Source organism: Mytilus californianus, unplaced genomic scaffold, assembly GCF_021869535.1.
Source record: "Mytilus californianus isolate M0D057914Y unplaced genomic scaffold, xbMytCali1.0.p SCAF_2, whole genome shotgun sequence".
NCBI lineage: Eukaryota > Metazoa > Mollusca > Bivalvia > Mytilida > Mytilidae > Mytilus > Mytilus californianus.
Window position 1 is genome coordinate 18,358,762 of NW_026262668.1, and position 26,529 is coordinate 18,385,290.

The 26,529-nt window shown below is 31.3% G+C and overlaps 1 protein-coding gene across 2 annotated transcripts; it reads left to right on the forward strand.

Moving 5' to 3' along the window:
- The first annotated feature begins 137 nt into the window (after positions 1 to 137).
- Positions 138 to 25,205, forward strand: LOC127729409 (sialate O-acetylesterase-like). 2 transcript variants are annotated; one of them, XM_052237241.1, is made up of 9 exons: positions 138 to 199; positions 11,796 to 12,115; positions 13,152 to 13,290; positions 14,625 to 14,790; positions 15,836 to 15,930; positions 17,337 to 17,467; positions 21,285 to 21,439; positions 24,453 to 24,651; positions 24,914 to 25,205. In XM_052237241.1, exons 2-9 carry the CDS (start codon positions 11,840 to 11,842, stop codon positions 25,157 to 25,159), a joined length of 1,407 nt encoding a protein of 468 aa, XP_052093201.1. In that variant the 5' UTR covers positions 138 to 199; positions 11,796 to 11,839; the 3' UTR covers positions 25,160 to 25,205. The 2 variants fall into 2 exon arrangements, with proteins under 2 accessions (XP_052093201.1, XP_052093200.1); XM_052237240.1 differs by lacking the exon at positions 138 to 199 and adding an exon at positions 9,183 to 9,273.
- The last annotated feature ends 1,324 nt before the right edge of the window (positions 25,206 to 26,529 follow it).

Genomic DNA, 26,529 nt, shown 5'->3' on the forward strand with positions numbered 1-26,529 from the left:
CAAAAAATCCCATTTGTTTCTTTTTAACAAAAATAATAATACTTATTACGGAAAAAGGTCAGCGCCTTCTATAGAAAAAAGTCCTTTACAATATCTTGCACATGTGTTAGTACCGAACAATACTTATTTGTTCTGATGATATGTTGACAGTAAGCATCGAATTAGTATATTGACAATGCTACATACATTTGTGTATACGGTAGGTAGATCATTACATTATTATTATTAAGACGAGACATAATTCAAATAAACTTAACATTACTTATAGGTTAGACAATAGGTGGTCATGAATTATGAATATTTAAAATCCAAGGCGTAGCCAACGTTTTTAAATGTTCATAAAACATGACCAAGTATTGTCTGACCAATTGAAAACATATTCACATCTTCTAGTGATACTATAAAATTATCCTTTTCTATTGTAAAATTGAAACCTTAATATGAGTGCACTTTATATAATTAAATGTAAACATTGCTAATGGTCATTTCAACAGATTGGATGAAATAGCACTAAGATAGTTTTGTGAGGACAAGAAGAATAAAATGTTCAAAAATGGAGTTTTTTTTTGCTTGAGGTTAAATTTATAACTTATACATCTTGAATGTCTTCATTCGAAAAAACAGGCAATGTCATATAGATAACCTCGAAATTTGTATATTTTGTTATAATTATAAAACTTACAGAAAACAATAAAAGTTAAAATTACGATCGTTCCAGCATCATATACTTACTTTTTTATTGATGGATGTATTATTTTGTTTTTCAAAAATTACCTTTGCTTTATATAGATGTCAAAGTTCCAGATCTTTCTCAATATTACTAAAATAAAAATGTTTGGTACAGTTTAAGTTTTACTTGACGCATGACTTGATTTTAATGTTACTTTGAAAATGATTTTTTTCACTGTTATTCGAAATGGACATGTAAAGAACCAGAAACAGAATATAGATCTTGTAATAACTTGTAGCTAATCTCTTATTTACGAATGATGCCTAACGCGTAGACTCAATGATCCTCTATCATACTTAAAATGAAACATACATTAACCCATAAAAGTACAATAAATAGCTATTTCAATTGAAATTTAACCGACATTAAGTATGTTATTAAGATGTTACTTAATGTGGCGTTTAATGGATGTGTAGATCGGCTGTTTTTACTAAAAGTCTGGTAAAAATGTTGTATCTGAAACAACAAGCCCATAAAATATTTGTAAGTGTGCAATTGCAATATACAGTTTATTAATGTCTTTTTGTTGTTCATCTTTTTCCTTGAATCCTTAAAAATATTAAAAAAAAAATCATTTTCAGATGAATTTCAGGTGAACTTAACAAAAACAAATATTGTTATGTTTCAAGATTTTAATTATTTAAAAATTTAGATGTTATTTGAATAAATTTATTTTTAAAATTCACGTGAATTTTAGTAAAAAATTGTTATAAATTAGGCCGTTAGATTTCTCAATTGAATTGTTTCATATTTTTCATGTCTGGGCCTTTTATAGCCGACCATGCAGTATGGGTTTTCTCATTGTTGAAGGCCGTGCGGTTGCCTATAATTGCTTACATCCACTTCATTTGAACTTGGGTTGATAGTTGTCTCATTGTCAATCATACCAAATTTCCTTATTTTTATATTAGCAGAATGTCAATGGGAAAAAGTGAAATCAATGATATTCAAAATAAAAAAGAGATATGCAGCTATAATTTATACAACGAAATATTTGACAAATTTCATTAATGGAACGTTGTTAATATTCTTGGATGAAAATTATTTCTATGCAACCCTGTCCTGCTAAAGTTGCAAGGTTAACTCCTATGCACTATGTTTGGAGAGTATCCTCCCCTATGCAAGTAAAATAATTTGTAAGTGACCTGGCACTGTTAAACATTTCATTTTGGTTCAGTTACCGTCTATAATTCACAAACTTTATCCTTGCAAAACCTATACCTAATTTTATTGATAGTTGAATTGTAAGCGTGATATACTGGCCACTGAAGGTTAGGCAAACAACTACTAGTATCAAATTTTGATAAAGCATTCGAGCGGGGAACAATTATCGTGACTTTATTTTACCAAAAAGATAGAGGAGATATCAAGTCAATCAAAACCAATGGCCAAATAAAAACGAACAAGTCCATTATATTAGTAAAAAAAAACCGATAGAACGAAAGTCCACAAAATACAACACAGAAAAATACGATTGAGCAACGCGAACCTGAAGAAAAATCATGGATCCTCCACAATAGAAAACAATTTTTGCACCAATAGTATTCATCAACGGATCTGTATCAATGAGTGATCAGGGTGCATTGGCAGTAAGCACAAATGGAAAATAATACACCGTCTGGTTATTGCTTTCGGCCATCAAACGTTGATGTAGATTTTGAATTATTTAATATTGTAATGTTTCTATCTTTCTTCAACTTTGTATCTGATCTGATGATACTCCATCCTGACAAATACCGGTGGCTTACAAATATTGCATTTCTTGAACATATCTAAAAAGAATGAAATGAGATATATGTATGTGTAAGGTAATATAAATCGATTCTAAATTTTGTGTAAATGTTTGAAAATTGTAAAAAGCATATGATACCCAAAAAGAAACTAAGCAAAATATCTAAGATGACATTCCCGTGAAGATGGCTGCTCAATTAACATTTATTAAATTGATTTGATTGTTTTTCATTGATACTAAGGTAGCAAACCCAATCCTTATATAGATGCAGAAATGTGTGATTATGTACCAAATGTGTTTCTCTCCTAATTTTGAGTTTTTGCTGCTATCCAAAATCAAAGATGTGGCATATGGTTATCAAAATCATTTGATAATCCATGCAATTAGGGTCTCATCTATTACAGTCTTGAACATTAAAACTAATTATTAAACAAAACACACTGCTAAATTTTAGTGTTTGGTACAGGTTGGCTGTCACTGTGCAACACAGGATAACATAGAACCCTACGGGAAAAAGAGAGAACTCATTTTGTCAGAACACACTGTCAAACATCCAAACATACTATCCACAGTGATCTGTGTCCACACTTGTATAGATGCAATAAATATTCGCACGATAAGTGTTTTATTTTATTTAATTTTAATTCGATTGAATATTCTTCGATTTATACAAAATCGCACCTTCTCAGTTTTCCATTGAACAATGTTAAATTATCTAACTTGAGGGGAAAAATAATGCCACAGGTATCTCACCTGACTACACTTAACATGTTTTCAACCAACTTGATTATGATGCTAAAGAGTTATTTTTGTGCAATCATATCATATTTTCTTTCTCAACTATAGATGATAAACATTTATATCAAACGTGATTTTCTCACATTCCCGTCTCGACTTCAAATTCTTCTATAACTATTTATATGTATTATCTTATCTCTCCGGTGACTATAAGGGTACACAATGTTTCAGATCGGGCTAAATGTGATTTTCGTACTTGTACTCTTATCATTGAACAATTTGGTTTCATGCAAAACAAGTAAGGCTCAACTTAAACCCCTTGCTATTAGTAGAAACAAATACTCATCGTCATCTGCAAAAACCACATAATCTTCATTAGAAAGTACTTTGCAAAGTTTGAATTTCTTATGTGAACCAGAAGTTCACAACATATGCCACGGCAACATAGTTGTTTCGATTGTTTGAAATTACGAAAATCCTACGAATCATTCTGCAAATTGGATGTGGATATTGCAGGAACAAACCATAGATCATAGTATACTAATTTATATCTTTAAAGGAACATACTCTAGTATTAGAACCCTTCAAATAATGCATACAAACAGCTTTTCGGAAACGTCCTTGAACATTTAAACCAAATCATTCACAAATCCGAAAATTACTATCCACACCTAATGTGTCCATACTGATAAAAAACGAAAAATAAATATTTCTACTACAAAATTATGTTTTTATACAGCCAAAGCACAAGGGTTAGACCAGTTTGTTATAATCAAGTATGCGAGAAAAGTTTATTCTCATGCACACAATTTCATTATTTTGTTGTTAATTCCCGGAAATATGTTTTAACTTATAAATTAGATAGAAATAGAAAAGATTTTTCTTGGAAATGTTTTGTAAAGGTAGCTTAGAGGCATAAGTATAGGAATTAAATTTGTGTACAGGATACAACGGTTAACACGAATGATACACAATCAATTAGGAAAACGTAACGTCGAAATGTGGAAACACATTTTAACTATTTCACTTCTCGTGCTGTTGCATGCCAGTAAGTTTATAATGCTCTTTATTTACGGTCTAGAGGTCTAAATTGAAACAAACTTCTTTGCTAAAATTTATATCATTTGGTTTCTACTGGATAGTTGTTTCATCGGAAATCATACCACATCTTCTTATTTTTGTATTCTTAAAGCTACATGACTCTTATATTTGTTTTCGACGGCAAAAGATTAATATATCATTCAGAAGAATTAATAAAGAAATTATCAAGTGTTTTCTTTAACTTATTTCCTTATTACACTCATTGAATACAACACTTACAAACTTTCAAAAGCACTTTCTAACAGGCTTAAGATCACTGCAGATTAACTACTTCGATGAATCCTCAATTGAGGTCCCCTATTTACATTGATATACATGTAAATAATACCATAAACTATCCGACCAAATCTCATCAAACTTAATAATAAAAAAAGTGAGTGCGAGACTTTACAATTTTAAAGATTTTTGTATTTTTTGATGATTTCGTGGGATAACTTATATTCCTTCTATATGAGTTCTACTATATATTTAAATCTTATTATAATTATCTGCAACCATAAAAGAGACAACGGGACCTATGTTTTCAAGGACATAATAGTTAACACTTTATGACTTTGTTAAAAGACAAAACTATCCCATTTGTTTCTTTCTAAAAAAAAATAATAAAACGTATTACGGAAAAAGGTCAGAGCCTTCTATAGAAAAAAATCCTTTACAATATCTTGCGCATGTGTTAGTACTGAACAATACTTATTTGTTCTGATGATATGTTGACAGTAAGCATCGAAGTAGTATATTGACAATGCTACATACATTTGTGTACACGGTAGGTATATCATTACAATTATTAAAACGAGACATAATTCAAATAAACTTAACATTACTTATAGGTTAGACAATACGTGGTCATGAATTATGAAAATTTAAAGTCCAAGGCGTAGCCAACGTTTTTAAATGTTCATAAAACATGACCAAATATTGTCTGACCAATTTGGAACATAATCACAACTTCGAGTGAGACTAGAAAATTTTCCTTTTCTATTGTAAAATTGAAACCTTAATATGAGTGCACTTTATATAATTAAATGTAAACATGGCTAAAAACAGTGATGTAAATTATACATAACGGTCATTTCAACAGATTGAATGAAATAGCACTAAGATAGTTTTGTGAGGACAAGAAGGATAAATGTTTAAAAATGGAGTTTTTTTTTTTGCTTGAGGTTAAATATATAACTAATACATCTTAAATGTCTTCATTCGGTAAGCAAGCAATGTCATATAGATAAGCTCGAAATTTGTATATTTTGTTATAATTATAAAACTTACAGAAAACAATAAAAATTAGAATTACGATCGTTCCAACATCATATACTTACTTTTTTATTGATGGTTGTATTTTTGTTTCAAAAATTGCCTTTGTCTTATATATATGTCAGAGTTCCAGATCTTTCTCAATATTACTAAAAAAAATGTTTGGTACTGTTTAAGTTTTACTTGACACATGACTTGTTTTTTAATGTTACTTTGAAAATGATTTTTTTCACTGTTATTCGAAATGGACATGTAAAGAACCAGAAACAGAATATAGATCTTGTACAAACTTGTAACAAATCTCTTATTTACGAATGATGCCTAACGCGTAGACTCAATGATCCTCTATCATACTAAAAATGAGACATACATTAAGGCCGTACCTTGACTTATAATGGTTTACTTTTATAAATTGTAACTTTGATGGAGAGTTGTCTCATTGGCACTCATACCACATCTTCCTATATCTATTAACCCATAAAAAGTAAAATAAATAGCTATTTTAAATTGACATTTAACCGACATTAAGTATGTTATTAAGATGTTACTTAATTTGGCGTTTAATGGATGTGTAGACCGGCTGTTTTTACTAAAAGTCTGGTAAAAATGTTGTATTTGAAACAACAAGCCCATAACATATTTGTAAGTGAGAAATTACAATATACTAAAGAAACAGTTAAATATTAATGTCTTTTTGTTTTTCATCTTTTTCCTTAAATCCTTAGAAATATACAAAAAAAATAATTTTCACATGAATTTCAGGTGACCTTAACAAAAACAAAAATTGTTAGTTTTCAAGATTTTTATTATTTAAAAATTTAGATGTTATTTGAATAAATCTATTTTTAAAATTCAGGTGAATTTAAGTAAAAAAAAAATGTTATAAATTAAGCCGTTAGTTTTCTCAATTGAATTGTTTCATATTTTTCATGTCGGGGCCTTTTATAGCCGACCATACGGTGTGGGTTTTTCTCATTGTTGAAGGCCGTTCGATTGCCTATAATTGCTTACATCCACTTCATTTGAACTTTGGTGGATCGTTGTCTCATTGTCAATCATACCACATCTCCTTATTTTTATATTAGCAGAATGTTAATGGGAAAAAGTGAAATCAATGATTTTCTAAATAAAAAATTAAAGAGGTATGCTGCTATAATTTATACAACGAAATATTTGACAAATTTCATCAATGGAACGTTGTTAATATTCTTGGATGAAAATTATTTCTATGCAACCCTGCCCTGCTAAAGTTGCAAGGTTAAATCCTATGCGCTATGTTTTGAGAGTATCCTCCCCCTATGCAAGTAAAATAATCTGTTAGTGACCTGGCACTGTTAAACATTTCATTTTGGCACAGTTGCCGTCTATAATTCACAAACTTTATTCTTGCACAACCTATACCTAATTGTATTGCTAGTTGAATTGTAAACGTGATATACTGACCACTGAAGGTTAGGCAAACAAGTACTAGTAGCAAATTTTGATAAAGCATTCGAGCGGGGAACAATTATCGTGACTTTATTTTACCAAAAAGATAGAGGAGATATCAAGTCAATCAAAACCAATGGCCAAATAAAAACGGACAAGTCCATTATATTAGTAAAAAAAACCCGATAGAACGATAGTCCACAAAATACAACACTGAAAAATACGATTGAGCAACGCGAACCTCAAGAAAAATTATGGATCCTATACAATAGAAAACAATTTTTGCACCAATAGTATTCATCAACGGATCTGTATCAATGAGTGATCAGGGAGCATTGGCAGTAAGCACAAATGGAAAATAATACACCGTCTAGTTATTGCTTTCGGCCATCAAACATTGATGTAGATTTTGAATTATTTAATATTGTAATTTTCCTATCTTTCTTCAACTTTGTATCTGATCTGATGATAATCCATCCTGACAAATACCGGTGGCTTACAAATATTGCATTTCTTGAACATATCTAAAAAGAATGAAATGAGATGTCTTAAGCCAATGTATGTGTAAGGTAATATTAATGGATTCTATATTTTGTGTAAATGTTTGAAAATTGTAAAAAGCATATGATACCCAAAAAGAAACTAAGCAAAATATCTAAGATGACATTCCCGTGAAGATGGCTGCTCAATTAACATTTATTAAATTGATTTGATTGTTTTTCATTGATACTAAGGTAGCAAACCCAATCCTTATATAGATGCAGAAATGTGTGATTATGTACCAAATGTGTTTCTCTCCTAATTTTGAGTTTTTGCTGCTATCCAAAATCAAAGATGTGGCATATGGTTATCAAAATTATTTGATAATCCATGCAATTAGTGTCTCATCCATGACAGTCTTGAACATTAAAACTAATTATTAAACAAACCACACTGCTATTTTTTTAGTGTTTGGTACAGGTTGGCTGTCACTGTGCAACACAGGTTAACATAGAACCCTACGGGAAAAAGAGAGAACTCTTTTTGTCAGAACACACTGTCAAACATCCAAACATACTATCCACAGTGATCTGTGTCCACACTTGTATAAATGCATTAAATATTCATAAGTGTTTTATTTAATTTAATTTTAATTCGATTGAATATTCTTCGATTTATACAAAATTGCACCTTCTCAGTTTTCCATTGAACAATGTTAAATTATCTAACTTGAGGGGAAAAATAATGCCACAGGTATCTCACCTGACTACACTAAACATGTTTTCAACCACCTTGATTATGATGCTAAAGAGTTATTTTTGTGCAAACATATCATATTTTCTTTATCAACTATAGATGATAAACATTTATAAATATCAAACGTGATTTTCTCACATTCCCGTCTCGACTTCAAATTCTTCTATAACTATTTATATGTATTATCTTATCTCTCCGGTAACTATTAGTGTACACAATGTTTCTGATCGGGCTAAATGTGATTTTCGTACTTGTACTCTTATCATTGAACAATTTGGTATCATGCAAAACAGGTAAGGCTCAACTTAAACCCCTTGCTATTAGTAGGAACATATACTCATCGTCATCTGCAAAACCACGTAATCTTCATTAGAAAGTACTTTGCAAAGTTTGAATTACTTATGTGAACCAGAAGTTCAAAACATATGCCACGGCAACATAGTTGTTTCGATTGTTTGAAATTATGAAAATCGTAGGAATCATTCTGCAAATTTGATTTGGATATTGCAGGAACAAACCATAGATCATAGTATACTAATTTATATTTTTAAAGGAACATACTCTGGTGTTAGAACCCTTCAAATAATGCATACAAACAGCTTTTCGGAAACATTCTTGAACATTTAAACCAAATCATTCACAAATCCGAAAATTACTATTTACACCTAATGTGTCCATAACAAACGAAAAACAAATATTTCTACTACACAATTCTGTTTTTATACAGCCAAAGCACAAGGGTTAGACCAGTTTATTATAATCAAGTATGCGAGACAAGTTTTTTCTCATGCACACAATTTCATTATTTTGTTGTTAATATCACAACTACTAAATAACACGCAATTCCCGGAAATATGTTTTAACTAATAAATTAGATAGAAATAGAAAAGATTTTTCTTGGAAATGTTTTGTAAAGGTAGCTCAGAGGCATTAGTATGGTAATGTGTACAGGATACAAAAGTTAACACGATGATACACAATCAATTAGGAAAACGTAACGTCGAAATGTGGAAACATATTTTAACTATTTCACTTCTCGTGCTGTTGCATGCCAGTAAGTTTATTATGCTCTTTATATATAGTCTAAAGGTCAAAATTGAAACAAACTTCTTTTCTAAAATTTATATCATTTGGTTTCTGCTTGATAGTTTTTTCATCGGAAATCATACCACATCTTCTTATTTTTGTATTCTTACTGTTACATGTCTCTTGTATTTGTTTTCGACGGCAAAAGATTAAAAGAGGGACGAAAGATACCAGAGGGACAGTCAAACTCATAGATCGAAAACAAACGGACAACGCCATGGCCAAAAATAAAAAGACAAACAGACAAATAATAGTACAGATGACACAACATAGAAAACTAAAGACTAAGCAACACGAACCCCACCAAAAACTGGGGGTGATCTTAGGTGCTTCGGAAGGGTAAGCAGATCCTGCTCCACATGTGGCACCCGTCGTGTTGCTTATGGTATTACAAATCCGGTAAATAGTCTAATTCGGTAAGTCACATTCGTGAAAAGGGAAGGGTATTGTAGTTACGACATAAGGAACATATCCGATATCATCTGTGAAACGGTTATTCCATAACGGTCAACCAACTCGTGATGGCGTCCGTAAAATTTACGAAGGGATGATTTCAACTTCACCATTTGGAACTCTTGGCTTAATAGCTTCCTTGTGAGCAGCAATCCTCTGTCAAGGAAATCATGATAGGAAACACAAGCCCGGGAATATCGTATCAATTGGGAAATATATACTCCGTATGCAGGCGCTGCTGGAATGTTGCTACATAGAAATGGAAAGTTCACAATTGGGAAGCTTAAACCATCTCTTTTGTCGTAAAGTTTTGTTTTCAACCGACCCTCATTGTCAATTTCTAGATGTAAGTCAAGATATGAGGCAGACTTAATATATCATTTAGAAGAATAAATAAATAAATTATCAACTTATTTCCTTATTACACTCATTGATTACAACAAATACAAACTTTCAAAAGCACTTTCTAACAGGCTTAAGATCACTGCAGATTAACTACTTCGATGATTCCACCACTAAGGTCCCCTATATTCATTGATTTACATGTAAATAATACCATAAACTATCCGACCAAATCTCATCAAACTTATTAATAAGAAAAGTGAATGCGAAACTTTACAAAGTTAAAGATTTTTGTATTTTTGATGATTTCGTGGGATAACTAATATTCCTTCTATATGAGTTCTACTTTAAATTTAAATCTTATTATAATTATCTTCAACCATAAAAGAGACAACGGGACCTATGTTTTCAAGGACATTATGATGAATGATAGTTTTCATATATCTTCTTTGAAAATTTAATGGGCAATTTGTTTTATCTTGGCAAAGATCACTGAAAGAACTTCTACTTACGATTTCTCAGAAATACGAGTTTTTTTTTCATTACAGTATCACCTGAATAAATTTTAACGCTTTTATTGTTAAGTCGATTATGATTTAGAATTTAACCATTTAGAAAATCCTTTCGTTAATTTTTCAAGCAAATTTGACATAGCTATATTTTTCCTGCAAAATAATAAATCTGATATAATTATGATAATATCAAAGATAAAAATGGATTAGATAAAACTGAAAGGGACTTGTGCAAAAAATGACAATTAGACAATTTTTCCTATTAATTCATTAGAAATAATTATGTTTAAAGTTTAAAGACATTTGTTTTGTTACTCTTATCCCTCCTAGATATAAGGATTCAAAAAGAAGGAATATAAGAATATTCAAAATTTTCATTTCTATTTCAACTTTCATGTTTTTAATGTAAAATTCCGAGCTATGCTTGTTTTTTTTTCAATCTAACTTTTGTTCTAAATAAAAATTTAAAGAAGTCTAAATGTTCAAGTCTTTAGTTCACAAGTACATTTTGCTTTTATCAATATTTAGATTAAGATGCATAATTTCTTTTAAATTCAACATCAATAGAACTGCTGTATTCCTCAAAGAAGGGAAGTGATAAGAAGTTGTTGTTTTTTTTCTTTTGATACGACTTCCTATTCGATCTGTCCGAATTAATGTATTGCTGTGAGTTAAAATTTCCAAGAGAGGATAAAGGAGATAATCATCTTATACATCAATATGGTCTACATATTGCAGTATGCATTTTTACCTTTATTGTGTGATACACATATTAATAACTCCACACTCTATATTTCGAAAAAGTATAAACTTACTCAGTTTTTCATTATCAAAATATGTTGCAGTTGTATCATGCTGCACGCAGCTTAACACTTATATTTTATTAAATACAACGGAAAATTACATTCAAATAAGACATGATATTTTGAACCCCCACGACTATTCGTATACTTTCCTTAAAAAGTAAAATAACAAAAAACAAAAAAACAGAACTCCAAGGAAAATTCAAAACGGAAAGTCCTCTATCAAATAGTAAAACCAAAAGCTCGAAAGGTTACTACAGCTGTGAATACGAAGAAAAAATAATTTTTTGAGATAAACTGAAATAAAACAGCTATCTTATTACAAAAAGAATACAAAAAAGAAAACAAAAGGTGCACACATTTCCATTTTGTTTTTGCAGTTCGAGCTAATTCTTTCTCGTTCTCCCCCTACTATGCTAACCACATGGTATTACAGAGGGGACCCAAAGGGGCGTCAATCTGGGGACATTCAACTGTACATGGAGATAAAGTACAACTATACGTCAACGATATCCTTTCTGGTAGTACAACTGTAGATTCTAGTGGAATATGGCAGTCAAAAGTGGTCAATCCCGGAAGTAATAAAGCCGCCGTAATTATGGCATCATCTAGCGTTGGAAATATTACTCTGAATGATGTTCTGTTTGGCGATGTTTGGCTGTGTTCAGGACAAAGTAACATGGAATTTAATGTTAACGGGGTTGGTAAACATTAATTCATGTGTTAAACATTATATTGTTTATCATGTTATTAGTGTAAATATTTCATGTTATTAGTGTAAATATTTCATGATATGAGCTGCGCCGGATAGAAATCGACCTTATGCAAGTTCACAAATACATGTACTTGTGTTAGACTTTGATCGATTTTGGAACATTCAAATACGAAATGAAAGATGCATATTGGTCTGTTTTGTAGGGTTATTATAAGAACTCAATTTTGAAACAGTTACAGACTTTGCATAGAGAAATTTTCAACTCGAAATAGGATAACAGATGTATTGATATTCAATTGCATAAGGTCGATTTCTAACCGACACAGCTCATATCTTGTGTAATATGACGCTTGACAATATCTTGATATGGTGATTGCTTTTATTTAATGAATGAAATCCCCTTTAAATGTGAAATTTTTATAAATGTCAAAGTAACATTGCCTCAGTCAATATTCCTAAAATATCTAAAAAAAAAAAGAAAAAAAAAGAAGATTACCCCCAAAAAACCCACAAGATACCGATATCGGACAAAACCATAAATACATGTTTGAATAAAATTACTTCAAAAACGAATTTTCTAAAATAGGTACTGAGGTACATAACATTAGAATAAATGTGTCGATGATTTCGATTGTTTTGGTTATGAGCGATGAACTGATGGAGGCTAATCCAGAAAAACGCTTCGAACGCACTTAGTTATTTGAAGTTTTATTTTTATGAATATTTCCAATTGTTTCGAGCAGCTAAATCTTTACATTTCTATGGCAATTGAAGAAGCTTCTTTTATTACGAAATGCATATTTATAATTTCCGAACAAGTTTTTTCTAATGTTAATACATTTATTTTTAAATGTGATAGTAATATATAACTAATTTTACAGAGAAAGGACATATTATCTTACCCACACGTTTAATTTCAGATGAATTTCTAAGTCACGCTCATGTGTAGTTAGTTAATTTGTTTCAATCAATGCTAACCTTGAACATTGGTTTGCAATTATATATTTTTGTTTACCATCAGCTCGCAAATAGTAGCGAAGAAATAAATGATGCAAGCAATTACCAGAATATAAGATTGTTCCATGTTGGACATCATACGACACTAACAGCAGATGGAGACCTTAACAGTATTGCAAAACCCTGGGCAAAACCAAATATTGGTAAGCTTTATGTATATTATATCATAATGCCTGCAAATCGAATTGACTTGGCTTGGATCACTATTCATTTTGACCCTCAATGCTATTCGCATTGAGCTAAGAGGGTCTAGAACGTGGGTAGGGTCTGTTTTAATACCTCTTCTCTATTCTTTATTTCTTGGCCCAATTTACTATATTCTTTGTTTTTAGTCCATTATTCTCAATTCTGTTATCCCTTCTATGAAAAGTTGATAAGAGTACAAAAGCCAAAAAAGTTTGTCCCGTAATCTTTTATGCATAGGTGTTAAAAAATATCAGGATATATAAAAGAGTGCAAAAAAATTCACAAAACAAGAATCTTGCATGACAGCAATGCAATCAAGAGTGGGGAAAAAACTTGTGTATCAGTGGGGTCAACTTAACTTATTTTGCAGTCGTTTGATATACTTCAAATAGTACACCTGCACATACAAAAATATAGTTTTCTTAATGTTTTCGTGTTTTACAGAAGATGTATTGGAACTTTCTCTAACTAATGGCACTGTTTCCATCTGGTTTTAATACCTGCGTTAGTCATTGATTTTAGTCAGGTGCGCGTGTACTCAACAAAACTACTGTTTATATCAATCAATCACTGACTCTGGTTAGGTTCGCGTGTACTCAACATCTGTGCTAAACACTGCCTGTAACTTATCTTTCATGTATTTAACAAAACTATTGGTACAAATGTACAATCAATGATTATAGCTGACTCTAGTAGGGTTCGTATTACTAATATTACGTGTACTCATCAAAATAATTGATACCAACATCAGTGTTAATAATTGGCTCTAGTGAAGTTCATGTAACTAGTCTTGCGTGTACTTAACCAAACTAATGATATTAACAACTGTATTAATCATTGACTCTAATTGGGTTGGTGTTACAAGTCTTTCGTGTACTCAACCAAACTATTGGTACCAACATCTGTTTTAAAAACTGTCTGTAACTAGTCATTTCTGTAATCAACAAAACAATTGGTTTTGTTAATCATTGGTATTCATTGGGAAAATGTCAAAATCTAAGTAAATAAAGTTGTTTTTCTATCAAACACTGGAACAATTTTCAAATATATGTTTTCACTATTTATCATATTGATAAGGGGATAATTCAAAGCATTTTAAATATCACATTATGTGATTCCAATATTGCTTCTTTTGTTGACTTGTATTACTTTGTAGATCTTTTTTTTCTCCGTTTGTATCTAATATCTGCTTTTTGAGTAAATATTAATCTATGCTGCAAAGCAATAAAACATTGTCTCCTTGGCTCTTTTCCTTATTGTTTTAAATTATATGTATTTGTATTCCTTCTAGGCTCATTGCCAAGTTTTTCTGCAGTATGCTGGTTATATGGAAAATATCTATCTACACACATTAACCGTCCAATAGGTTTGGTAGAATCTAATTGGGGAGGAACTAGAATTGAAGCCTGGTCTTCGCCAGATGCATTAAACGCATGTGCACGTACTGGGAGAAAACGGTATATATTTATTTGTTCATTGGTGTTTAAATGCTGTAATTCTGAATCGTATGGTCTTTTTATCTAAATATTTTAAGCTTGACTTTCAAATTGTTTGACTTTTACAATTGTTTCAGTAATTATGTACATTCATTTTGTCAAATTAGTTGTTAATAAGAAATAATTTTGGTTGTTGTAATTACAGTTTATTATTTCTAAAACAACCGTATTTAAAATAAAATCAAAGAAAATAACAATTGTAAAGTGATATTTTATATTCATAAAGGATAAGTGATGTATGTGTCAATGAAACAACATCCACATGACAAGTAAACAAAAGACATATAGAAGTTAGCCGACGGTATTATCTTCAACAACATACAAGTTTATATTGTTAAGTTGTCTTAGGAGTAGTGATACATCATAAAAAGTGCATTCTGCAATCTTTCAGCGTAGCACGTAATAAGAAAAAAATTGTGTGTGACAATAAACACAATTATAGGATAAGTATGATAATTAACGGTTTTATATTACTTTGTGTTGAACGCGTATTATGCGATGCTGTGAAACTTTGCGCTAATATAAAATATAAAACATTTAAAAGAAAAGTGAAGGAAGACATGTAAACGTACGATTATTCGTCTACATAATAACACTTATCTGTAGACCGAGTTTAATCAAACGATGTTTGCTAAATTTTCAACTAGATTCCAACCCCTCAAAATACAATTATGTGAAGAAAAAATATGTACTTGTGAGAAAAAACTCCATTGCGCATAAAAAGCCAAAATAAAAATTATGTATTGGTGGATTAAATTAATGAGTTTACTGTAAATAGCAGTTGTAATGTTGAGTTCTGGTCATTGGCAAGTTAAAATGACCTCTGGTCTGTCTAACAATACTATGAAAAACCAAAGATTTCAATAAATACAAAAACCCATGTTGATTATAAATACAATGATGTTTTTATAAAATAATTCTCTTCTTTAATAATATGCCTATGTAACTGTTTGCAAGAACGAGATTCGATCAATGGATTATAATTTGATTTGTTGAATTTTTACAGACGGGCTGTTAGTCCCAACACAATGTCTGCATTGTGGAATGGCATGATAAACCCACTCCTAAAAAATACTATTTATGGAGCTATTTGGTATCAAGGTTAGTAACATATATTCATATATTGCTTTTATCTATGTGTATGCATTATACATGTATATGTATCTGTTAAACTGCAGTCAAAATTGTAAAGGTGTGTATCCAGTTCTTGCAATTGAAATGTTGCATACATAAATATTTTGTATTTGGTTGTTGAATGAACATGGGAGAAAATTATCTTTATATTGAATCAGATGAAACTTCTTTTTTTTCCAAATTAGAACAACATATATCCATTTTTATTAGATAATGTTCAAAGGGAAATAAGTCTTACATATAAATTCATTGTCTCCTCTATTAACTTTTCTCTCTAGGCTATTCGTTGTTCTATTATGTTATATTTTATTATTTTATTGTCATAAAAAATCGTTGTAATCATTGTATGAAATTAAAAACCCGCAAGGGTCCACAATTGGTCAAATAAATAATTTCTGTATATAGTTAGGAAATAAGAATGATACCAATGTAGATAAAAAGTAGAAAAACGTAAGATATAAGATGTCACGGTAATATTAAAACCTAAGACGCAGGAAAAACATTTGAATACGAAAACAGCTCTTTGATACCAATCTAGTTGAAATGTTATAAAAACAGAATAAAAATAGAGCTAAATAAAGCAGATGTAAATACGAAGCAAAACACAAATGTTAATGTTAGAAGATTAGAATCCGTCGTTTTGATACAACGTACATTGTAATTAAACATAAATTCAAGTATCATTACAGTATTTGCACCATTTTCCCACCACACATTTGAGCTTATACCATCAGAATCATTTTATATTGAAATATATCAATATGCCAGCATTCGTTAACGACACAAGACAACTGTATTGTTTGCAATTACAATATATATATACTGTATGGATTTGCTAATTGGTGAAGGCGGCATGGTATCCCATAGTTGCTTACATCCATGTCATTTGAACTCTGGTGGAAAGTTGTCTCATGTATATTATAAAGAGACGTGGTAAGATTGACAATGAGATGAGACAATTTTCCACCCGAGTCTAAAGGACATAGATGTAAGCAACTATAGGTTACCATACGAACTTCAACACTGAGCAAACCCGTACCGTTGAGTCAGAAATAAAAAGCCCCGAAATGACAAAATGTGAAACGATTCACACGAGAAAACCAATGGCCTGATAAGGACAAAAAGGTATAACAAAAATACCGAACTACAAGGTAAAATTATTCAAAAAAGGGAAGTCCATAAAAACCAACGGATCGAATGAAAAACAACTGTCATGTCCCTGACTTGGTACAGGCATTTAAAAAAAAACCCCGAAATACAAATAAGACAGATATCAACCACCGACACTCACTGAATTGATGGCTCCTGTTATAGGATAGGTACATACATAATGTAGCGGTGTTAAACTAATAGATAACTTTTTATAATGACAGGAGAATCAAATGCGGGCAATTCTGATGGCTACAAATGCATGTTCCCAGCAATGATTGATGACTGGAGAAGTAAATTTTATGCAAATTCACTCCATACCACTGATCCAAAGTTTCCATTTGGATTTGTTCAAGTAAGACCCTTATGAAATGATTTTTGTTTACAGTAGAGTTTCATGCTTAACCTTTCAGTTTTGATTTTAATGGTGATTTCATTCTTATTTTACTTATAAGTAGCTTAAAAGTGAAACATATAACAAACGCAAATTTTAGAAAGAAAGTGAATAAAAGTTATACTTTGTGGCCTCACGTGAAAGAGTCTGAATTGGGGTCTTCAATTCTGTTTTCTTTAATTTTTAAAGGTTTTGTTTCCGTATCCTTTATAAATTTTGCCTATTATTCTCTTTTCTTTATATTTAAGCACCCCATTATTTTCTATTCTATATTTTTAACTACAAATGTATTTTCTATTTTTTGGCCCATTTTCTATAGCAATGGTCCAATATTATTCTCTATTCTGTAAAAATCATGCAGACCCGTATGAAAGTGAGGTCAAAAATAATTTAAGGTTTCAAAAAAGGAATTAATACAGTCAAAGCTCCGTGTTGAATACCGATAATGGTTTACTTTTATAAATTGTGACTTGGATGGCACTCATACCACATCTTCTTATATCTATTTGTACATTTGATGTCACCAATGTACGTTTCTAGCCTTGGGCACACATAAAAACTAGGATATATTGTTCAAGTGCTTTGCATAATTTTTCGTTAGGTGGATTTCATATTGTGATAAAAGTACATACAAGGTGTTTGAGTACACATCATAAGTAATACATCATTTTGATTGGCAGATGATAATCATATTGTGTTTCCTAGAAATGTTTTATATCACAATAAAACTCAAACTCAACATCCATGACTGCAAGTAGTTTCGATGATTCAACAATAATACGTAAGAAAATTAAAACGAAAACAAACAAAGGAAAAATTTGATTTTTGTAAACTCATCATAGATATTAAGGTAGATCAGGTGTCTTCCGCAATCGTGGATTGTAAAAAAGCAGAAAACAATCAGTCTATATTTTTAACGAAATGTGCAAATTTTGAGACAAGAATTTAACTAATTAGCAAGAATTTTTATCTAAATGAAAAAAAACCCTATTATATTTTTACGACTTGCACGTTTCTAGCCTTGGGCAGATATAAAAACTAACCGCTGTTTGGCTACAAAATATATCCTTGCTTTTCTAAGTGTTAACAAATAATTCATTTTTTCCATATATCCATCACCATTTATTTACTCAAGGACACAGTTTAATGCGTAAAAACAGTATCGCAGGTTGAATGCATATATCCATCACTTTTAATTCGTTGAAGGAAATGGTTTAAGTGCTTTGCATAATTTTTCGTTAGGTGGATTTTATATTGTGAAAAAAATGCAGAACAAAAAGGTGTTTGAGTACATAACATAGCTAGTACATCATTTCGATTGGCAGATGATAATCACATTGTGTTCTTAAGAAATGTTTTATATCACAATAAAACTCAAAATCCATGACTGCAAGTGGTCTCGATGATTCAAAAATAATACGTAAGAAAATTAAAACAAATACTAACAAAGGAAAATAATTGATTTTAATAAACTCATCATAGATATAAAGGTAGATCAGGTGTCTTCCGCCATCTTGGATTGTAAAAAAGTAGAAAACAATCGATCTAGATCTGTAATGAAATGTGCAAGTTTTGAGAAAAGAAATTTTCATCTAAATGAAAACAAAACTATTATATTTTTACGACTGTTTATTTTGTACAAATACTGAATATTTTTGTATGATTCAATTTTTATCATCTTTGTCATAAAAAGGTAACCAATTCGGACAAAATAACTTTCATAAAGGAATATGTTATGAATTTACCTTTTTAGCTTTGTAGCAAAAAACGAGTCCTGTGGCATCCATTTTTCGAAAGTATGTTTTAAGCGTTATCTTGTCATATTTTATATTAAAATTTTATCGTGTATATATAGTTTCTTCATATCACAAAAAGCTTGGTGTTACAATTATGTTTGAATTAGCCATTCTCACCACATATAAATTTCAGTCCACATTACAAGATAATCTAAATCTAAATGAATCGTCTAAAAAAGATGATTCAAAAGTGTTCACACATTTTCTTGACCATGCATACATGTATTGTTGGTATATACATGATTGTATAGAAGAGGGGCGAAAGATACTAGAGGGACATTCAAACTCATAACCGAAAATAAACTGACAACGCCATGGCTAAAAAAGAAAAAGACAAACAGACAAACAATAGTACACAAAACACAACATAGACTAAAGACTAAGCAACACGAACCCCACCAAAAACTGGGGGTGATCTCAGATGCTCCGTTAGGGTAAGCAGATCCTGCTCCACATGACGCACCGGTCGTATTGCTCATGTTAGTACAAACCCGGTAAATAGTCTAATTCGGTAGGTCACATTCGTCAAAAGGGAACGGGATTGTAGTAACGACATTAGGAATATATCCGCTATCATCTGTGAAACGGATATTTCATAACGGTCAACTAACTCGTGATGGCGTCCGTAAAATTAACGAAGGGATTATTTCAACCTCACCATTTGGAACTCCTGGTTTAATAGCTTCCTTGTGAGCAGCAACCTAGGTTTTTTTCCTAAAGATGACTAATAACTAATCTATTTAGATAAAGGTCTCTCTTAAAACTGAACAACACTAAGATATGATTCCCACAAATTTGTTTTTTAATTATGAATATAAAGCTAACATTTCTGCATGTCAAATAAAAAATAACAAAACTTAAGAATAAGTTACAGATTTATGTATGAATAATTTATGTACCTGAAATATTAAGATATAAATTTGTGAAATAAATATTTTTTTACAGTTTATATTAACATAATTTCATATCATTTACACAAAAAGTACATGTTATTGAAAAGTAATTAAGCATTACATGCTTTTGTTAATGTTATTATTTAAATTGCCATTATATGTAATTTAAGAAATGCTCAATTACACATTACATTTCATTACATGGAAAATTGTAATGCATTACACTTAATTACCATTACATTCTCAATTACCCCATCCCTTATTCGTGAAAATATTTTTTCCTATCTTGCATTTTCCAAGTTTGCGTTACATACAATGTGCGCAATCAGTTTTGAAAAGCTATATGTTTAAATTTTTTGTTAGGGGGAGGGGGGTTTGATACAGAAAAGACTTTACGCAAATAAGTATAAATGACAAATTTCAGGAACTTTATTAAATGTACTTACAGATAAAAACAATATGTAAAATATTACGACGGTGTAAAATTGATAACCTTTAAGAATAAGTTTATTCAATCGATCAATGAGTTTATATGGATTGTGTCCAAGTTTACGGGCTCTATAAACAACATCACAGTACAAATTAGGAATTAATATCGTGTTTTAATCAGGTACAGCCAAATCTTAGTAATTTAAAAGAATTTAGTAAAAGTTTAATTAATCTGTGGTAACGAAATCCCTGACTTAATAATAAACAAATCATAATTCATAAATTACGTTCATTGAAATCTAAAACGCGGCTAAAGACACCAGCATAGCGAACAAGTTATGAAATGTACACACCGTAAGAAAAAGCCAAAGGAAGATCACCTTCCACAAATGGAAAATTAACAATAGGGAACGAAATTATTTTTTCTTTTGTCGTAAAATCTTGTACAAAGTTTTCCTTGAGACACTGAAATGTCTAAATCTAGAAAAGGATTATATTTTTTTTTAAAACTAAGTTCCCTTTGGGAAATATCCGCAATAAAATTATTTAATATTAGAATACATTGCTCTATATACGTCAACTAGACAACAGTCATTCATGAACATTGATTATATTACTGATCAATTTAATGTAATTTAGTTTCAATTTGTTTGTTTAAAGTTGGCTGCTTGGCGGCAATCTGTGGCTAATTCTGGATTTCCGGCTTTACGATGGTCTCAGACGGCAAATAATGGACAAGTCCCGAATGCAAGACAACAGAACGTGTTTATGGCTGTATCAATGGATTTACCAGATTTTACCTCTCCTTTTGGCAGGTATGTAATCATTCATTGATTGATATTTGTTTGGTAACGTCCCATAACAAATTAACTAAATTGTCGAGCGCTCACAAATATGTTTAATCCCACCACATTCTTTATGTGCTTGTCCGGAGCAGGTAATTTTGCCGTAAGTTACTGCCTGTGATACTTTTTGGGGTCAGCGTTTTCTCATAAACCATGCTGTTGGTTTTTCTCGTTTGAATTGTTTCACAGTTTTTCATGTCGGGTGTGTTAAAGCTAACTAAACGGTATGGGTTTGGCTTATTGTTAAAGACCGTATGGTAACATATAGTTGCTTACATCCACGTCAATTTGGACTCTGTTGGATATTTGTCACATTGATAATCATACCACTCCCTTTATTCCATAAATCGTTTCATTGCTTAAAAATTATTTCTATTTATTTGTAAAATTTGTAATAGATAAAGAACTTACTGAAGGGTTGAGGAGAGGGTTGGAAATGATTCTCAAAATCACCCAAGTTATACTTTTAATAGGTTTGATTTAATGATCTGCAAAGGACAAATACAGTTTTTAACCTACAATTTTCATTTTAAAACATAGTTCTTCTGCAAAAAATAAATATGAACCACAGCCTCACCACAGAAAGTAATTAAATCACGTTATTTTTTTTGTACAAGACAATTTGCTCTAATATCAAAATAGTTTTTTTGGGGGGAGGGGGGTAAAAGAGTAGCGCAAATCTTAATATTAATATAAAGATTTAAAATGAGGCTTTTTTCAATTTTTTTCATTTTTCAATAAATGTAAGAAGTGTGAGGTCTTTCTGTTAAATATAAAATAACAAGAATACCGAACTCCATGGAAAGTTCAAAACGGAAAGTCCCTTATCAAATGGCAAAGGCAAAAGCTCAAACACATCAAACGAATAGAAAACAACTGTCATATTCCTTGGTACAGGCATTTCCTCATGTAGAAAAGTCTGATTAAACCTCGTTTTATAGCTAGCTAAACCTCTCACTTGGTTGACAGTCGCATACAATTCCATTATATTGACAACAATGTGTGAACAAAACAAACAGACATAATAGGTTAAAATGTCAAAAGTCTCGGTTATGCAGTCAACATTGTGTTATAATCTTAATCACTATAAAAACAAACATTTATTTCAGCCAAGAAAAACAAAATGGCATATAGACAAATCACATAAGCAAAAATGAACGACAAAAATACAAAAAAAAATACCATAGTTCAAAAACACAAAGGCGGGATGTATAAGTACCGAGCCACGCCAAAAGAATATTACCAAAAAGGGACTAAACAGTGAAGGTTTATAATATACAAAGAGTGTTAGATATAATTTCAAAATATAGATAATGATATGTGACAGACTTATGTCTTTTGAATATCTCGATACAAGGATGTTGTTTGTTAGATCTGAAATATTTTTTAAATCCAAGGTAGTCGTGTTTGGGGTGATTTTTGCGTCCATTGTTCATAACATAAAGAATCCTTGCAACAATTCCCTGAGGGGTCCATAGGTGGCCTTTTGGAAAGCAAAACCACTTCCCATCAACTAAACTCTTTTTTTTCAGTTGCAGTCTAACTATTCCGCCCTTCACAAATTTAGAAGAACCAATCGGTTTATTGTCCATTTGATCCAGTTTTAAAAAATAAAAATGCATAAAATTTTACAAATATTTGTTGCGTCCGAATAATTTATTTTATTTACCTACACCACGAACGCTCAAAACCAAGGAGAATGAAAGCCGGGGGTGCTTAAATACATTGTTCTTGAGGAGCTATAACACCAAAATGGATTAAATGTTGCTATTGCACGTTAAACAACTACGGTCTATCAATATATCATTGAATCAATCGGATTTAAGGTGCGAAACTTGTCATAGCTTCTCCATTGAGGAATCTATTTACTAGGACTGACAATAAACGTAATTCATAAAGGCATTTTTATACCCTGTTCAAGATTTCTATAAGAAAATACTTGGAAATTATGATTTATTTATTTGTCGTAATTGTCTTTGAACTAGCTGCAGTAATTTTAAACCAGTAGTTTTGCTGTACCAAGTTAGAAGCCTGTAAATCAGTGGTTGTCTATTGTTGCTGTGTCATTTTTGTTTTTTGTGTTAAGAGACGGAAGGACGGACGGTCAATGGTAACACTTAATGCCCCCGTCGCATACGGGGGCATTAAGTGTTACCATTGACCGTCCGTCCTTCCGTCTCTTCGTCCGTGCGTTCGTCCAATTTTCGTTTGTTTGAACCTTGAGAGGGGGAATTCGTGTCCTCAGACACATACTTCTTTTATTTTGGTTTAGTATAAAACAGGTCGTTAGTTTTCTCGTTTCAATGTTTCACTTTGTCATACTCGGGCCTTTTATAGCGTACTTCACGATAGGAGGTTTTCATACTGTCAAGTCCTTTGGAATCTCGTTGATAGTTCTATCTTACCATGATCGACCCACTGTGTTATGTTTCTTCAATGTCGGCAATAAAGTATGTTTGTATGAAAACTGAACATGGGATAACTTATAAAATAATGGGATTTAAAAAATATGGTTATCAAAATACTAGCATTAATGGATAATTGATTTGATTGTTGTATCCATAACGTCCGGTTGCAAGTACTAGTATTCCCTGTATACTCAGGACGAGAACGTATAATCAATAAATACAAGAAGTAGGCAAAAATTAGCCTGCCACTTGTTATTCTGAATAGTGGCGAACGTTTTGACTTACAACAAACCACATACAAACCCTGCAAAGTCAAGCGGATGCGCCACTCAATCAGGTGTTGTACTACCGGATAGGAGAAGTCTAGGTTACAATATTTCTATACTCCAGTCAACCCTTTAGCTTACCACTAATAGAGGGGAAACGTACATTTAAACGCGCGTCTTGCGCAAATACAAAATTTCAATCCTGGTATCTATGATTAGTGTATTTGACATGACCTAACACATTAAATCATGGATTAGAACTTTCTGAAGACATAAAATAATTTTATATTGTTTTTTTTACCACTATAGCATCCATCCTCGACTAAAACACGACATTGCTGCAAGATTAGTGTTGTCTGCGCTAGCAGTAGCTTATAAAGAGACTGGTGTTAGCTACCAAGGTCCATATCCAACCAAATTTACGCCACATCATAATACCAACACAATCATTATAGAGTATGACCATGGTTCTTCACCACTTGACATAAGGACCAGCGACAATTTTGAGGTCAGTAAAATATTGACTTATTTCTTTTGGAGAACGTAGTGGTCAAATCAGATATTTGCTTTGGATTCTAAATGGCAAATTAGATTAAATATTGGCATGATTTCAATTATCAAACAAAACCAACTTTTCACTATATATAACTAAAATGTTTTGGTAAAATGATACTATAGAAAAGAGAATTTATTCAAAGAAATATATTAAATTGCAAATTCTTTTAGCTTGATGTTATATATCAAATGATATTTTTGGGGTTTTTCTTCAGATATGCTGTACAACACGGAACCACGTATGTTCAAAACATGATGTTGGCTGGATATCTGCTCCAATGAAAAGTCATGACACATCAACTGTTACAATAAATACTTCCGGTTGTCAGCTTGGACAACATTCTATAGGCGGAGTTAGATATGCATGGAAAGAAAGTCCGTGTCCGTTTAAGCAATGTGCCGTCTATGGAGCAGGAAATGGATTACCTGGCCCACCATTCATATATTCAGCGCATTTGTAAATGCATTATTGTAAAAATAAAATAATACAATAAAAAATGAAAACAACATGTTAAATAATTTCATGCGTCTGAAGCGCTTTTCTTGATTTACCTTCATCAGGAACGCTCAAAGTCGAATATTTGAAAGTCGATGATGTATAAGAACCGAAACAGTTGACGAGCTATATGATAAAAAAAAACCCCTAAACATAGCCAAATCCATTTGCCTGAGGGCGTTGAAACCTCAATTTTTTTATAATTTCAAAATTTTTAAACGGACAATTTTAGAAAGGAAAAGTCTCTTAATAGCAAAATCAAAAGCTCAAACACATCAATCGAATGGAAAACAACTGTCATATTCCTGACTTGGTACTGGCATTTCCTTATGTAGAAAATGGTGTATTAAACCTGGATTTATAGCTAGCCAAACCTCTCCCTTGTATGACAGTCGCATAAAATTCCATTAAGTTCAGGGTAATTGGGCTAGGTTTCTTGATGTGGTTCACAAGTGTTTCTCGTTTCTCGTTTTTTTATATAGATTAGACCGTTGGTTTTCCCGTTTGAATGGTTTTACACTAGTAATTTTTGGGGCCCTTTATAGCTTGCTGTTCGGTGTGAGCCAAGGCTCAGTGTTGAAGACCGTACTTTGATCTATAATGGTTTAATTTTATAAATTTTGACTTTGATGGATGGTTGTCTCATTGACACTCATACCACAGATCTACGATTTTGGTGAAATTTTGCATACAACTATGCCTCGTTAAACTAAAACTGAAAATCGAAAGATTATTAATTGATCTCTTTTATTTTATGAAATATTAATGATTGACATCTTTCAAAACAGGTGAACATGTTTAGAAACATTTAGAAAGCACAAAAAAACGACGAATCACAATCTTGAATTTGTCTTGAAATCTTCAAATCTCCTATTGCAAATCAATATTTTTTTCTTTAAAAGTTATATATGTTGTTGATATATAAATTTGTATTTTAATGATATAAAATAATTTTATTGTCACATACTTTGTTTTGGTGTATTACCACATCTGTTACCTAGTTGGTAGTGATAAAACGTTTTTTGGTGGGGTTCGTGTTGCTTAGTCTTTAGTTTTCTATGTTGTGTCATCTGCACTATTATTTGTCTGTTTGTCTTTTTATTTTTGGCTATGGCGTTGTCAGTTTGTTTTCGATCTATGAGTTTGACTGTCCCTCTGGTATCTTTCGTCCCTCTTCTATAAAAGGCACTGAAAAGGAAAAATATGAAACAATACAATTGAGAAAACTAACGGCCTTATGTATAACAAAACAAATTACGAACAACAAATATAACAGACATGAACCAACAACAACCACTAAACTACAGGCTCCAGACTTGGGACAGGCACATAAAG

Bases quoted from the DNA above. Each gene is read 5' to 3' on its own strand.
- LOC127729409 (XM_052237240.1), top strand. From the start codon at position 9,189: ATGATACACAATCAATTAGGAAAACGTAACGTCGAAATGTGGAAACAT. The intron at 12,116-13,151 runs GTTGGTAAACAT...GTTTACCATCAG, and splicing joins TGGAATTTAATGTTAACGGG to CTCGCAAATAGTAGCGAAGA. The intron at 24,652-24,913 runs GTCAGTAAAATA...GTTTTTCTTCAG, and splicing joins GGACCAGCGACAATTTTGAG to ATATGCTGTACAACACGGAA.